This window comes from Cenococcum geophilum (genome assembly GCF_001692895.1).
Source record: "Cenococcum geophilum 1.58 unplaced genomic scaffold K441scaffold_59, whole genome shotgun sequence".
Taxonomy (NCBI): domain Eukaryota; kingdom Fungi; phylum Ascomycota; class Dothideomycetes; order Gloniales; family Gloniaceae; genus Cenococcum; species Cenococcum geophilum.
Genome location: NW_027137617.1, coordinates 587,912 through 603,989, shown reverse-complemented (window position 1 = coordinate 603,989; position 16,078 = coordinate 587,912). Strand labels below are relative to the sequence as shown.

The 16,078-nt window shown below is 42.6% G+C and overlaps 3 protein-coding genes across 3 annotated transcripts; 1 reads left to right on the top strand and 2 right to left on the bottom strand.

Moving 5' to 3' along the window:
* Positions 1–562: 562 nt before the first annotated feature.
* On the bottom strand, positions 563–2,080 carry K441DRAFT_668032 (multicopper oxidase). Its single transcript, XM_067649936.1, has one exon. It carries the CDS (start codon positions 2,072–2,074, stop codon positions 974–976), a length of 1,101 nt encoding a protein of 366 aa, XP_067498711.1. The 5' UTR covers positions 2,075–2,080; the 3' UTR covers positions 563–973.
* A 1,707-nt stretch (positions 2,081–3,787) lies between these two features.
* Positions 3,788–6,617, top strand: K441DRAFT_645449 (phosphoesterase-domain-containing protein). The gene is made up of 7 exons (XM_067646797.1): positions 3,788–4,411; positions 4,487–4,691; positions 4,755–4,897; positions 4,944–5,057; positions 5,107–5,506; positions 5,558–5,868; positions 5,926–6,617. Exons 1-7 carry the CDS (start codon positions 4,199–4,201, stop codon positions 6,484–6,486), a joined length of 1,947 nt encoding a protein of 648 aa, XP_067498710.1. The 5' UTR covers positions 3,788–4,198; the 3' UTR covers positions 6,487–6,617.
* Positions 6,618–7,282: 665 nt separating this feature from the next.
* K441DRAFT_708443 (P-loop containing nucleoside triphosphate hydrolase protein) lies at positions 7,283–8,779 on the bottom strand (the record flags this gene model as incomplete). Its single annotated transcript, XM_067653776.1, has 7 exons — positions 7,283–7,841; positions 7,895–7,924; positions 7,977–8,054; positions 8,119–8,161; positions 8,209–8,287; positions 8,339–8,374; positions 8,691–8,779. The coding sequence occupies 7 exons, from the start codon at positions 8,777–8,779 to the stop codon at positions 7,444–7,446; spliced, it is 753 nt and encodes a 250-aa protein (XP_067498709.1). The 3' UTR covers positions 7,283–7,443.
* Between the last annotated feature and the right edge of the window lie 7,299 nt (positions 8,780–16,078).

The following is a 16,078-nucleotide window of genomic DNA, read 5'->3' as shown; positions in this document are numbered from 1 at the left end:
ATAAGTCTACCGTAGTATTTCCTACAAGGCTTCGTTACAGTAAGAAATCTAATTAGATTACTTTAACTATATAGTTAAAGTTTTAGGATATTTAAAGATCTTATATAACGCTTAAATTTAGGTAACTATATTATAATAAGCTCCGTTTTTGCCTATATCAGCGCCCTAGGGGCTTATTATTCCTATACTTTTCTAATATCTTATTATCTTTACTATATTAGTATTCTATTTATTTATCTAAGTACTTTAGGGGTCTAGGCGTGTTAGGGTATTAGTTATAGAACACTTTAAGCTTCTAGGAGTAGCCTGTAAAATTCTAAATAAAGTACTAAGTTAAGTTTAAGTCGTAGCCTTTCTAACTAATATAGTACTTTCACCTTCCTTTTATAAGTTTATAGGCTAGTATTTTTAACTTCCTACTTATCTTTGCCGTTAACCTAGATTAGTAATAGGGGCTAGTTAATCTATCCCGGTAGAGGGTCTATAGCGGCCTTCTATAGCTTATCTAGTAAAAAGATAGGATAGACTTTAATTGAGTCTAGGAGCTTGACCTTATATAAGTTGCCAATCTTCAATTATCTCATTGCCCTAACTGGGTCCACCTGCTTTGCACCACTCGCACTGACGCTTCCAGACTAGCTGTGGCTGCATGATCATGGGGTCTGGGGGAGAGGAAGTCTGGCGAAGCAGATTGCATATTGGTTACACTGGGGAGTGATTCTTCTGGGAGCGTTTGTGTGTGTGGATAGGTCATACGGTGTGGTGACAAAGATTAAGGAGGTGTATGCAAGCGGACTAATCCATCGGTTCATTTTCTCCTTGCCTACCTTTACCGTTCAGCTGGCCATGCGCGATCCTAACTGACACACTGCAGGCTCAGCTTTCTCGTGCGCAGATAACTCGAACTCGACGTCTTAGATGTCTATAATTATTACTAATATATCCCCTGACCAAATCGATACAAGCTTGGATGTCAATTGCTGCCTCGGCATAGTTGACTCGCCCTCTGCCTTCTCCCTTCATCATCAGGAAATGCCCACGTCTCATCACTCCCGATATGCAGTCCCATGGCCATCCCGCTCGCCTGGTGCCAGAGTAGGTGACAATGCAACATCCAGATCCCCGGATTATCTGCTAAAAATCGAAGTACTGCGTAGCCGTGTCGAGGGATGAAGACCGTGTCTTTCTTGACCGGGTTGGCCAGGTTAAATTCCCCGCCTGGTGGAGGAGCTGAAGAGAAAGGGTTGTAGGATCCCCACCCGAAGTCGGCAGCATAGATTGCTAGAACATAGAAGTCGTAGCCATGAAGGTGGAAAGGATGGCCCCCATCGTCGAGGTTATTAATTACGATATCAACCCATACAGGATCAGCTGATGTTAAGATGTATGGTATGAATTGATTGCCATCCCATGCTCCTCGCGGAAGCGATATTACAGGCTGCGGCGGGTTGGACTGAGGCTTGTAAGATGTGTGGTTCATAAACCCGTGGGGAATGTTGGAGAGACGCGCGAGTTTCAAGGTTGTTGTGTAAATCACAAGGGTGTTGTTAGCAGTAAGCGGGAGGTGTTGGTGTCCTGATGATACTTCTGGAAGTGCTCGCTGGATATCTATTGAGGCTTGGATACTCGGTGGAGCTGGTTCGGCAGGCTTAGAAGATGGCGGGGACGGCGTGACTAGCGTGACGGGAAATGCTTGTGTTTTGGAAAGTGCTGAATTAGGGTAGCGAAAACTTTCATCGTCGAGAACAATTTGTAGCATGGCAAGCTGATTCCGAGAAGATAGCCAGGTCACCACTGTATCAATTCTCTCTCCAGGATGAAGAACTCCAACGGCGCGAGCAGTGCTAGTTTTGACTGAATGGCCTCCATCAACTTCAATTGCAGTCTGAGCTGCTTCGTCAATTCGTACCGTGACCCCAGAAAGCGAACCGGTATTGATGATGCGGTAACGGTACCGTCTGGTTGGATCGATTAAGGTGCCCGGAGTTTGTTCTGAATCAAGCTGAAGACAATCAACAGGCCTCGCAGGAACTGCAAGAGAACAATTATAAGAACCCAAGCCGTTGATAACCATTGAGTCTGGTACGGGCTCCATGCCAAAGGAGCCAGCTCGCATATACCACTTGAGAACGTCGTCGGCCGGGCGATGATACCAGTCACCAATCAGAAGCAGGCGCTCTTCATCATATTCAATTCTATGGCTATTGGCAGCATCCTGAGATACAGGGTTATGTACAATCAAGCCTCCGTACAGGCCATCCGCTCTTTGAACTTGTTGGTGAGCATGGTACCAGAAGGTGCCATGCTGTTCCTCGGAAATGGTGATTTGATATGTGAAGGACGTGCCAGGAGCAATTGGACATTGGGTCAATCCGTCGGCACCATCAAACTCATTCTGGTCTCTCATGTGCAAGCCATGCCAGTGTATTGAGAGTCCTTCATCTTCCAAGGCATTCTCGACACGGATGATGAGTGTATCGCCCGAACGCGCCTCAAGGGTAGGACCGGGGAACTGGTCGTTGATGAGATAAACGCGTTTGGCGACGCCATCTGGACGCCTGAGGGCAGCGGTGATGATCCAGTCATGATGGAATGTGTTTGGTGGGCGAGAGTTATGGTCTTGCGGGTTTAAAATGATATCCAGCCCGCGGCGCATCTCGGCAGGGAGCTGGGTTGGAGTAGATTTGGAGAGCGGTAAGGGAGAGTTAAGGGAGCCATGGCGAAGGTAAAAGAGGGAAGCAGCAGAAGATAGTACAAGGGCAACAATAAGGAGGAAGAGGGCATTCACGGGTTTACGAAGACGATGAGGTGTGAAAGGTGATGGTGTTGATGGCGTGTAAGCTTCCGAGATAGTGCCGGTGAGCACTGGTTGGCTAGTCCTCCTTCTCAACTCAATTAGGCCATCCATGTTGGTAGGAGCTCTGTGGATGGCAGCGTGTATTCATACTCGTTCGTGTTTTTTCCCATAATGGTTGTGCACTCAATAGGCATAGGTAAAGGCGAATGGCTAGATTAGAGCGACATGAGCGTTGAGCAAGATGCAGTGGTAAGTAGGTACGCTGCCAAGGACTGCGAGGGCCACGGGGGGTTGGCGGGCGCCGCTATTTGATAAGGTCAAGCACGTCCACGGCTTACGGTGTACCGCTAATCATAGTATCCGAGCCANCATGTGGTACGTACGACGTTGTACAATAGTATCGGCAGTCCTCGGTCCGGACCCGCAGCAACTCGCAACAACGACAGAACAGGGACACAAAGAGGCGATGCCTCGTCACCGTTCTTCCTACAGGTATCCGACCTCCGGTGTCCCCCCCCTGTGTGCGCGCGCAACACACAGCAATTTTGGTAATCACTAGTCAAGTGCACCATCCAGCGTAGATACTGTGCGCTTGCCAAAAGAGCTGTGCACCCGCAAGAGGGTAAAGCTTTAATTTTTAAGCTTAATCACAAGAGTTAAACTTGAAATTCTCTAGCGCGTACGAAGCGAAATTGCTGTGTGTTGCGCGCGCATATAGGGGGGGGACACCGGAGGTCGGATACCCTGTAACGTATGTGATGGGGTTTTGACCGACACCCTAGTTTTGACCGAGCTAGCGTACCGCCTGCTATTTTAAGTAAAGTTTTATTGTTCTGCCAAAATTAGAGTAACACATATATTTAAAAGGCGGTGTATCGTGCTAACGCTTACCTAGGCGTGATAGATACAACTTAGGTAAAATTTTGATGTTCCTTTCGGTCAAAACTAGGGTGTCGGTCAAAACCCCATCACATACGTTATCGGTGCCCTGTCTCCCCTTCCTGCCTTCCTTCCTGCCTTCCTTCCTTCCCCCTTCCTCCCCTCCTTCTTTTCCTAGCCCTCCTTCCCTTTCCGCCAGGCAAACCTTGAAGCTGCAGGTGCTGCTCAGGTGTTCAAGTGCCCGGGTAAGGTGCCGAAGTGCCAGGTGCACCAATCCTTCCCCCAACGTGCGAAAGCCACAACTCCCATCCACTACCCACACACTATCCACCTCCCGTTTCTCGTCTACCCCTCCTGTCCCCCACCCCCCTCCCCCTTCCCCTTCATCCGCCCGCCATTCAACTCTCTTCCCGCCCGCTATAGAGCTTCTATTCTCTATCCAGAAGGTCCACTGCGTTAATTTGGTAGCTCGATTGATTACCTTTCCTAGCCCTAAAATACATTCACCTTCATGTATTCAAAATGAACCCCTCCACCACCCGGAGGGCAATTATTCTGCTGCTCCTTGCATCTTTCTTGACGCTGGCCATCTTCGCCGCTATGCTGCTCAAGCACTCGCTATTCGCCTCGTCCCTCGGCGTCCTACTTTCTTTAACTCCCCACACTACTGCCGGCTCAATAAAAGATATCAATCATGTCGTGTTGTTCATGCAGGAAAATAGAGCTTTCGATCATGTTTGTAACAATCTTTTCTTTTCCCACCCGTCGTCTCCGCACTTTGTCTTCCTAACTCCAGCTTTATCCCTTCAGTATTTTGGCACCATGGCTGGAATTCGCGGCTTCTCCGACCCCAATGTGCAAATCAACCCCGGCAATCTTCCTGTTTGGTATCAGCCTGTCAACTCATCAATCACCAATGCCACCGACTATCTTCTTCCCTGGTACTTGAACTATCTTGGCGGAAACTGGTCTGCCGCTACTCAATGCATGGTTGCCGGGGACAATGGATGGAATGGTGAGCCGTCGCACCCTTCAGATCCGAGAAACTCACCTGAATCTGACCATCATTTCTCAAAAGACAACCATGCTGCCCTAAATGGAGATTTGAACAATAAATGGGCGCTGAATAACACGCCTTGGAGTTGGGGTCATTTTAGTCGCCAAGAACTCCCTGTTCATTTCGGAATCGCAGAAGGCTGGACCATTGGTGATATGTATCAAGTAGGTCCAAACCCACGTCAGCATATCAAACGCCTAAACTATTCAGGAATCCGTCATTGCCTCAACAAACCCAAATCGAGTGTCCTGGGCAAGTGGCTCTATCAATGCACCAGGCTCTCCTCAGTCGCCTGATGAGGGTGGAATAACTATTGACAATAACGCAAGTGCCACGTCCGAGTTGTGTTTCGCGAATATTAACTCTCTAATAGGAAGTCCCGGGCTGTGAGGCCGATCATTTAAACTGCTACCCACTCAAATGGAAGACTACACCTGAATTTTATCAAGAAGCTGGTGTCACGTGGCAAGTATACCAGAACCTGGACAATTTTGATGATAACCCCTTAGCATGGTTTTCCCAATACCAGACAGCACTGCCGTGGACCCCCTTGGCCACCCGTGGAGTCTCCTTCCTGAAAAGCTTGGATACTTTCTACGCAGATGCAATTGCTGGCTCATTACCTCAAATATCGTACATCATTGGTCCGGCTGAGCTGAGTGAACACCCACCTTACCAACCAAAGGATGGCGCATGGCTTCAACAACAGGTTGTAAATGCAGTCACCATGGGGAAATCATATAAAGATACCGTTCTCATTATCAGCTATGACGGTTTGTCAGCCAACAGACACTCTCCTATTGATAACTGACATGAAAATCCAGAAACCGGTGGCTTCGGAGACCATGTCACGCCGTATCATTCCCCGCAAGGCACTGCCGGCGAGTGGATGCAAGATTCTTACGGCAAGTTTGGCCAAGTCTACACCGGACCTGGATTTCGACTTCCCTTTTACATCGTATCGCCGTGGACTCGGGGCGGCAACGTATTTACCGAGCATGCTGACCACATCTCTCAAATCAAATTCATCGAGCAATGGCTTGGCGCGAAAGGCTACAATGTTACAACCGATCAAATCCCGTCATGGAGAAGAGCACACATGTCAGACCTAGTGAAAGCCTTCGATTTCTCCACCGTAAGCTCGTTTAATCAATTTTCCCAAATTATCCTTCGCCTGACAAACTTGGTATAGCCTGATTTTTCTCTTCCCAAGGTCCCTGCCGCCGAGACCCCAAGTCAGATATTAGGCACCCACAATGGATACGCCGTATGCGAAGCCACGTACCCCACGCAACGGCCTCCGCCTCCCTATGGCAACCAAACCCCGGCTAATTCTCTAATTTCCGAAGAAGGATTCAAAGCCGTACGCGGCCAGCTTACTGAGGGCCGCTACCTCGTTTTCGAGGCGTTCGGCTTCGCCCTAACGAATAACGATGGCGTGTTAGGCGCCTCCAAAGCGTCACCCCGCCATGATGCTAAAGCACAAAGATGGGTAATCCATGAAAAGGAGGCCGGAGGTGATAGCTTTACTGTGAGCAGCGCTATTGATGGAAAATTTATTGGGGCGGGCTTGAAGTTGGTTAGTGGAGGTGATGGTGTGCAGGCGCTCAAATTTACCGATATGAGTAATGGGAAGGGTTACAGTGTGAAAACTACTGATGGCAAATATGTTGGACTTGGTATGGACGGAAAGGTTGGGGTAGGTGGGAGTCGGATTGGGTTCTCAATATTCAGTGTGACCTATAATAACTGAGGAGCTGGATAGAAATTAAGCAGCCCGTCTCAACTCAACGTCTTCCTGAAATTTTACAATATGAGAGGGTGTTGCAAAACAAACCCCGGCATGCCGAGCGTACCTAACGTCGGTACAGCGAATAAACTGTCCCGAATCAGCTCCAATGTCTCAAGTCCTAGAGCGTTGAAAATAGCTTTCGGTTTAAGTAAATAAGATTTTATAGCTACTATATTCCTTTTTACTAAATCTATATACTAATGTAGCTATAAATATAGTAAAATATAATATATAGCGTATACTTAGGGGGGAGATATTAAAGTCTATATAGGCTATATAGGTATAGATAAAGTTAAAAAAGAAGTAGATAATAAAGAAAAAACGTAATAAAAGAGTGGCCTAATTAAAAAAGTAAATTTAAATAAATAGTTCTTAAGCTTTAATATTTTTTTTTCTATTTTATTTTATACTTCTTTTTTAACTTTACCTATATCCCTACTAGTATCTCTGCCCGCGTCTTTACCTACGTCTCTACTTATATATCTTTTATATAGAGAGATATATACAAAGTATTAGAGAGGGTAGGGGTAATGGTGAAAATATACGTAGTAGGGTCAAATTTAACCAGGTGGAGGAGGCTAAAATAGGTTCTAGGTAGTGCCTTAGCCTCCGTTGCCACCTGCTAGGCCACTAGCTTGGCAGAAGATTCGGACAGTAATGCTACTGCCAAGAGTTACTATCCGGACCCTGACTGTAAGAAATCGTGACGATTCGTCGGCCAGGCTCTGCGTATTAAGGGTTTCACCTTTGCAGACTCCTAGACAGCACAAGAACAGGATTTACAGGGAACGTGCGATATTTCTATGCCCTCTCTGCTTGGGTAAGTCTCACCACCCCGAACGCATCAATCCAGTCGTCTGCGATTCAAGCGTACAGCTTGTACAGCTGTTCCCTCATATAGCCTTTAATCACTCCGCATTACCTAAGTTGATTCTCCCTAGCCAATTCCTCGTCTGTTAATCCTTCATTCACGTTCTTTAGGTATTGGTCGAAGCGTCCTGAAACATTAATAACATGCTTTAGTATCGAGTAATCCAATGCCTTGTTCTTGAACATTGCGAGCTGTCTAGCAGTTGTAATCGCATTACGGATCTGCCTTCCATTCATATCAAACGTAGACAATTCTTCCAAATGTTTGTGTAGATCCTCGGTATCGATATTGTCAGTAGTAAAGGTCTTGAGTCGGTTAATAAAGTTTTCCCATATGCACTTGCGTTGCCATTTGGTCAGTTTTTCGTAGTGAAGTGCGAGTTGAATGCGGGATTTGAAGGCTTCATCAAAGGTGGCAACGCGGTTAGTTGTTAAAATAAGAATCCCTAAGTAGGAGTTTAACATCCTGTGCGTAGGAGTTTCTTCAGGAAGAGCTTACCCTCATAGTATTCAAGAACACGTAGAAATACTGTTAATATAAGCAAGCGTTCGTTTGGCCTCAGGAGCTGGTAACAGCTCACCGGATACTATTGCATTTCTTTGGAGATCTTGAAGGTTTCGTTCTTGTAGGAAAACCTCCGCTTCATCCAAAAGTACCACTTCAAGAATGTCGGCGTTAGCGTTGCTTATGCTAGCTGTTCATATCATGGTCTATAAACTTACCACAACCCCAGGTCTTGCCTAGGGTAGAAACGACAGTAAGGTACTAGGCCATAAATTAGTAAGTACCAAAATATTAACCCTCAGATTTACCTTTTCAACCTCTTCTGGTCTGGTTCCAATGTCGCCACAGGTAACTCGGTAAAGAGGCTTTTTAGCATATTCGGCTACACTAAGGTGGGATGAGCCTATTCTGCGAAATCTGAGAATAGTTTGGTAATACCTTTCAGCTGTCAATGTCTTGCCTGTCCCTGGACCTCTTATCAAACATTCAGCAGATGGCCCTCTAGATATAGCGTGAATGTTGAACGGACGATCAGGAATGAGAACTCTGTTTTATTAAAGAGGGCTCTAGAAGCTCTCTTATATACATCAGGTAGGTCCCAAATACAATGACGACGACGTCGTCATGTAGTAGGTCATAGTTAAGAGAAACAGGTAATGAGACGTTCGATGAGACATACGAGCTCAAGATACGAGACAACTGAGACATAGTTCGTATAGACGATCTAGGTCGTCAGACAGTATTACGATGGTAGTAAGGAACTTCGATTCAGGTCGACAGTGAATCATACCCATGCAAAAGGATAATTAACCCGTTGCCTTTACCACTCATCAGGTCCGTCGATTTGTTAGGATTGATGCTTTTCGTAACAAGAGCCATGATCAGCTCCTTAGTCTCATCATCGACCACCAGCAGTGTGGGTAACAGTCAGCGTCGCTGGCAGCGTCGCTGACAGCTAGCTGCTGATGTAAGCAGTCAGTCAGCGTATGGAGTTATTTATCCCAGTAAGCGACTCAGACGGCAAGGGCAGACTGAAGGCGCACTCACTAATACTAAAGTATCACTAGTCTCCATCTAAGAAAACGCCACTTTTTTTAACCAATCAGCTATCTACCGACCTTAAGTCTGCCCTGCCGTCTAAGGACCTTTAGTGCGAGTTTTAGTGAGGCTCAACTTAAATTTTTATAATTTTGTATAAGAGACACTCTCTCCATATATTTAACCCCCTAACAATACCTATTTAACCTAATAACCTAACAAGTTAAGTTAGACCAGTCTCCTCTATAATTAATTACTTTTTAATAATAGGAATACTACTTCCTTACAAGTTACGCGCTTCTAGTATTTAGGTAAACACCAACGTGTCCTTATCCTCCCTACTCTCTAATATTAACTCCCTTTCCCCCTTATTACCGTCCTTTATATCTCCGTCGCCTTAAAGGTAAGTAACTATATCCCTTACTAGTTACTAAGGGCGAATTAGAAAATAGCGAAGCCCTTTTTCCCAGCGCCAAAAGCTACGGGCGATATAAATACTATAATAGCAAAACAACTTTAATATTAAATAATTCCTTAAGGCATGGGTTATAGAGGGTGTTAATAATAGATCGGGTAGCCTCTATATTAGTTAGCGAATCTTATTATTACGTTCTACTTTAGAATAAGCGGAGGTTTATACAGCCCTTTAATTAACTAGTTACGTATTAGTAGGGGATATTTCCTTAACAGAACTTATCTAAGAACTTGATGCACTACTTAGGCAGCTATATTTTAATAAGTTTAACTACTCTACCTATATAGAGAAGGTTAACTTCTCTTAAATATTAGAAAAAATTAAATTAACTACTCCTATATAGACTGCTCTGCTTAAAAAGCTTATAAGTAATTAACGCTAGGGTTAGAGCAGTTATAAAGGGTTAGGAAATTCTAAGATAGTCTAGCAGTAGTTATATTTAATTACTTCTATTATCTATAGGAGTTGTACACGGTTTACTACCAATTTCTTTATAAAAATGTTAGGAATCTACCTACTTAGAAGTGGTATTAAGCGTTAAGTTATTAAGGTATTAGCTGGGCTAGGTCTCTATAATGGTTATAAATATATTAATTAATACCTTATAGATATTGCTAATAATATAAAGGAAGGTTCGACCCCCTAGCTTATATTTTATATAGCTAACTAATAAAAAAAATAAGCTACTTAGCCTTACAGTTAATCCTTAAGCGCTACTAGTCTACAATAACTTTAATTTTAAGGACGACGTTATAGATTAAGTACTTAGGTCTTCTAGAATAAGAATATGTAATATAACTACTACGCTTCTTATCCTTTGTCCTAAGATTCTAACTACTAGCCTTAAGTAGTTAATATTTAACCCATTACAACTACTTCTTTTTAATAATAATATTTTATCTTTAGGTCTTTAACGGGATTATATCTTATAGCAGTTATTAATATACTTTATTACTACTACTATCCGCAAGCTTTATTTATAAGCAGTTAAATATATTTTTAGTAGTAAGCTAGGTCTTTTTCCTATAGTACCAAAGCTTAACCTACTATCTCCTTAAAAGACTGCTCTATAATAGCTAGGTGCGATTTTTTATAATAAGGGTATAATTAAAGGTATATATAGTGTTTATTAGGATATCTAGATCCATAAACTTAGCCTTAAAGAGGATAATAAGTCGGGCCATTTTACCTAGCGCCTTTAGCTCGCCTAGGGCGATTAGAAAACTATTTAATATATTAGGAGCATAAAAACTAAGTAGTCTCTTACTAGTTAAGCTTTTAACCATTAGGACTAGTTACTTAAGCTACCCGCATTCTTTTATATCCTTTAAAGTTTCCTTTACCTTATAGTTCGCACTTACTTAAAGGCTATACTCCTTTATAATATTAGCTACTAAAACCAGTATAGAATCTTATAAGAGAATGCTAAATTCCATTTTATTAAGCTATTAATTATATAAGGCTAGACAGCTTAAGTAGTTGCATTCTAGTATAACATACTTAGTACTAATAGATGGTTCCAAGGGGTTAATAGCAAGGAAAATTATAGGAAAGAGTTCTATAATGATGCTATTATACAGCTAACTCTATCTTAATTTCTTAAGTTAATTAAGCGTGTATAACAACGGGCATTTACCTACTCCGCTTAGACCGGTTAAGGGCATAATAATAAAGAGTTTCTTAGTATGTGTTGGTATCTCTAATAGGTTAAAGCTTTTATAGTCCTACGGTATACTATCTATTATAGCAATATTAGTCTAATCCACTAACTTATTAATCTACTCTCTATTTAGTTCTATAGGGCTAAGCAGTTATAGTACGGGTATAAAATGCTTTATCTTTAATAGCTTCTTATAGATTAGATCGCAACTACTAAGCTTTAATAATTAATTCTTACGTTAAGTCTGGTAAATCTAGCGGGTTAACTAAATACCTTTAAAGCAATTAATCTTGCCCTAGAGTATATTAACTACTACTATACCGTTAATATAAAACTATATAAGAACTTTACTTACGATGTTAAAAAGATATTTAAATAGGTTGCGCTTGCTAGTTCGTATATTTCTTAACTATGTACTATATGTGACGGTTCGTCTACATAGCTACTATTAAGGCGTCGTCGGTTACGGATCAACGTTGCCCTAACGTTGCCCCGACGACCGAATATATACATAGTCGTCTACCGCGCCCCTTTCTTCGAGCCCTTACCTTAGTCTATTCATAATATAGCCCCTTATTGTTGCTTAATCTATTAGACTACTCCTACGGGAAGCTAGCCGTGATATTAGACTAAGGTTAACCCTAATTGGCCTATAGAGGCGATATAATACTAGGTCCAACGGTTAAACGCGTAGCTAGTTCTACTACCACAACTATAAACCAACCGACCCTCTAAGCCCTGCTTAAGGCAGGCAATTGCGACAGTAGATTAAGCAGCTAAAAGAAGAAACTGCGGTAATTAGATTAAAAGGATCACCCTAATTACAATCTTAGTAGTAAGAGGACTTGCCTAAGGAAGCAAAGAGATACTATGGCAAGAAAGAGCGCATTAAGGCCTAGTGCACTAGAGATAGCTATTGACCTAGCGCTAGCAGGTTGCGAGGAACCTGTAGATGCAATACTTAAGCCGCCAGAGCTCTAACCGTACTATGGTAAGATAGAGCTTTCAGACGATATAAAGAGTAAATAGGACCGTCTTATAGCACAATCGAAAGACGGTAAGAACCCTATATACTTTAAGATAGAGACTAAAAGGGAGTTTACAGCCGCGACTACCTAAAGCCTAGCCAAGATACCTATAACCGAACTTGTGGAGGAGCTAAGGCTCTAGGGAATATAAAGGAAGGCGTTGGAACAGTAGATTGCTATACTATAGCGTCTTATAAATAACCACGCGTATAAGGCTATTAATACAAAAGAGGAGGCCGAGGTAAAGATAGCGGAGCTTAAGGAGCACCTAGATAATAGGACTAACAAGCTCCGCAAGGCCAATTGGAAGATATTAAGGATAGGCCGTAAGGTTACTATATAAGCCCCAGATCGGGAAAACAGTAAGTAAGAAAGCATACCGTTACGGACGATTTAAGAAGGGACACCACTCTCTTAGATGAGCAGTGTTATGGGCTTAGGACGCATAGCAAAGTTCCTAAATCTACCTATGCTTATAGATAGAAAAGAACCTACCTATTAGGCCTAGAGCGGCCACGTATAAAATAAGCTTTAATCTAATGTAGACTAGTTTTACCGGGACGACCTAGGCCAAGAAGAAGATATAAAAGTAGCGTATATTAAGACGCGTGTAGGAGGCAAAGCTTATAACCACCTCTTACCTTATCTAGAGGCAGAGCGCGACGCGGAACGCAACCCTACTAGTAAAGAGGTACTTAAGTTCCTAGAGAACGTCTTTAAGGACCTAAATTGCCGCATTAAGGCCTAGCAGGAACTTAAAGGCCTTAAGATGCCGTACCTAGGAGACTTTAACAATTTCTAATCTAACTTTATACGGCTAGCAAATATCTTAAGGATGCCATAAGATTAATAGAAAGAGGAGCTTTATAATAAGCTTTACGATAGCCTACGCGTCTAAATAGAAGTTAAGGTGGTAGACGAAGACTGTAGCTTCCACGCTTATTATAAGACTACTTAACAGTACGCCTAAGGTCTAAAGCAGATAGGTAAGAAACAAAGTAACCATAGAGCAGCCTAGGCTACGAAGAGAGCATCTACTAGGGGCGCTAAAGAGACTAAGGGTCCCCTCCCTTCCTAGTAGTCTCCGACTTTAGTACCAGCCGCAAGAGCGCCAGTTACCTACTTTAACTATAGCAAGTAAGGATACTATTCTAAGGATTATATAGCGCCGAAGAAGATAGAAGCTAAAGCAATTAACTAAAGCAAAGAGTATAAGATAGTTACTAACTTGGCGGAATTAGAAAATAAGCAGCTTTAGGAGAAGTCTCCTGCCTAGAGTAGACCAAAGCAATTAACACAGCGCCCGTACAGCTAAAGGAGATCTTAGGAGGCGTAGCCCTTATAATGCTATATAGGATCACGCTAGGTGGCGTAGCTCTTAATATAGTAAGCCTGCTCAACTCTAGTGCGGGTAGAAAGGCCTTTATACACTATAAGCTACTACTAATTATTAAGTAATAACTATAACTAAAGCTCTATAAGATTAAAGGACAAGGAGTTACCGTGTCTAGCTATAATAATTAGCAGATAGACATAATTAGATAGCTCTTTAAGGCGAACCTAGTTATAGACGGTTAATAAGCCCCTATATAGTTCCTATTCTGCAATATAGGCCACCACGATCTTCTTATTAGCTATAGGTGGTTTAAGAAAACTAGGGCCCTTATTAACTGCAAACACCAGGCCTTAGTATGGCCAACTAAGAGGAACTACTATAGCAGGTAGGACGTAATTATACCAAGAAAGGAGCTCTTTCCCCCGCCAATTAATAAGGATCACTAGAAAGATGCAGATTAAAGAGACGCACTGCTAGATCAAGAGCCTGTGCCTACGCCCCAACGTATTCTTAAACGTACAGCCGCAATTAAAAAGCTTTAAGAGAAAAAGCCTCCTACTAAAATTACATCAAAACGAGCCCTATACGACTATAAGTATACCTAGAGGATTGATACCTAAGACGCAATAAGGAAGATGCAAAACCAGCTCTACCCTAAGCTAGCCTTACTACTAAAGCCGAGAGTAAGGCAGTTCTCGCCTATCGCGGATATTAGAGCTGCGGATATCGCGTTACTTAAGGCTAGGAGATTCTTATATAGAGCAAAGCATAAAGGCGTAGTAATTAGATCTACTAGCCTCTATAAGATTGACCGGCTAATAGAAGATAGAAAGGGACAGGACACGCTACCAGATAATAAGGAAGAACTCCGCCAGCTTATCTACGAAAAGCTACTATAGCCCTATTAAGAGTACGCTAACGGTTTCTTAAAAGCTACCTCCAATATGCTATCACTATATCGCGAGGGGGTAGACTATAATATTGTTCTTAAAAGCAGTAGTAGAGAACTAGCCCCTAGCCCGCTATATAATATGTTATTAAAACAGCTAGAGCTAGTTAAGGCCTACCTATAGGAGCACCTACAAAAGGGGTTTATTATACTAAACGATGCACCCTTTATAGCTCTAGTCCTATTTACTAAAAAGCCAAAAGGGGGGTGGCGATTCTACGTTGACTTTCAAAAGCTTAATACAATTACTAAAAAGGACCGCTACCCGCTGCTATTAATTAAGGAGACATTAACTAGGCTATTAAGAGCTAAGATCTTTACTAAGCTAGACGTTTGGTAGGCCTTCTACCGTATATAGCTAAAGGAAGAGGTAGAGGAGTTAACCACCTTTCGTATAAGATACGGATTATATAAGTACTATATCGTACCCTTTAGACTATATAACGGCCCTACGTCCTTCTAGAGATTTATTAATAATGTCCTTTTCGACTACCTAGACGATTTCTATACAGCCTATATAGACGACATCCTAATCTACTTAGACAACCTACTAGAGCACGAAGTCTATATTAAGAAGGTCCTGTAAAAGCTTTAAGAGGCAGGCTTATAAGCGGATATTAAAAAGAGTAAGTTTAACGTTACTAAGACAAAGTTCCTAGGCTTTGTTATTGGTACTAACGGGGTTACTATAGACACCAATAAGCTATCTATAATTAAGGATTAGGAACCCCCTACCTCCGTAAAAGGGATATAATCCTTCCTAGAATTCTATAACTTCTACTAGGCCTTCTTAAAGGATTACGGCTGAGTTATATAACCGCTTAGTAAGCTTATAAAGAAGGGAGCATAGCACCCGCTAGGGGAGGAAGAGCTTAAAGCCTTTAAGCGAGTTAAGGCCCTTATGCTATCTAGCAGTATAATTAAGCACTACTTACCGTTCTGAAACACCTATATAGAGATAGACGCGAGTGACGGAGTAGTAGCTGGGGTACTAAACTAGCTGCAAGACAATAGGACCTAGAAGCTAGTAGCCTTCTTCTTAAAGATAATATCTCCTACGGAGATGCGGTACAAGATCCACGATAAAGAGATGCTAGCGGTGATAAGAGGCCTACAGGAATGGCGAGGTCACCTTATCGGCCTCCAATATACACCCTTTGTGGTAATTACAGATTATTAAGCCCTTAAGTACTTTACAACCAAGAGGCTGCTAAGTCTACAGTAAGCCCGCTAGGTAGACCTGCTAGCTGATTTCTATATGCAGATTATATATAGGCCAGGCACGGCAAATATAGTAGCTAATACCCTATTATAAAAGTAAGAGGACCTAAAGACGTAAAAAGAGAAGAATATAGCCGCACGCACTATATACCTAATTAACCCCGCCCTTATAATTACTACACTAGAGTTAACCTCTAAGGACCCCCTAGTCGCAGTAAGTTACAAATAGGAACCGTATAAGCTGGTTAATTAGATCCTCTAGGCCAATTAAACTAGCGAGTCGCTAGTAGGGCTATATTAACTAGCCAAGCAAGACCAAAAGGGCTAGAAACTTTAAGGAGGACTACTAACCCGCTTTAGCAAGCTAATAGTCCCTAATACTAATTACCTCCATACCTACCTTATTGTAGAGGTATACTCCTACTAGGTAACCGCTTACCCAGGTAAGACGAAGACTAGGAAACTTATAGC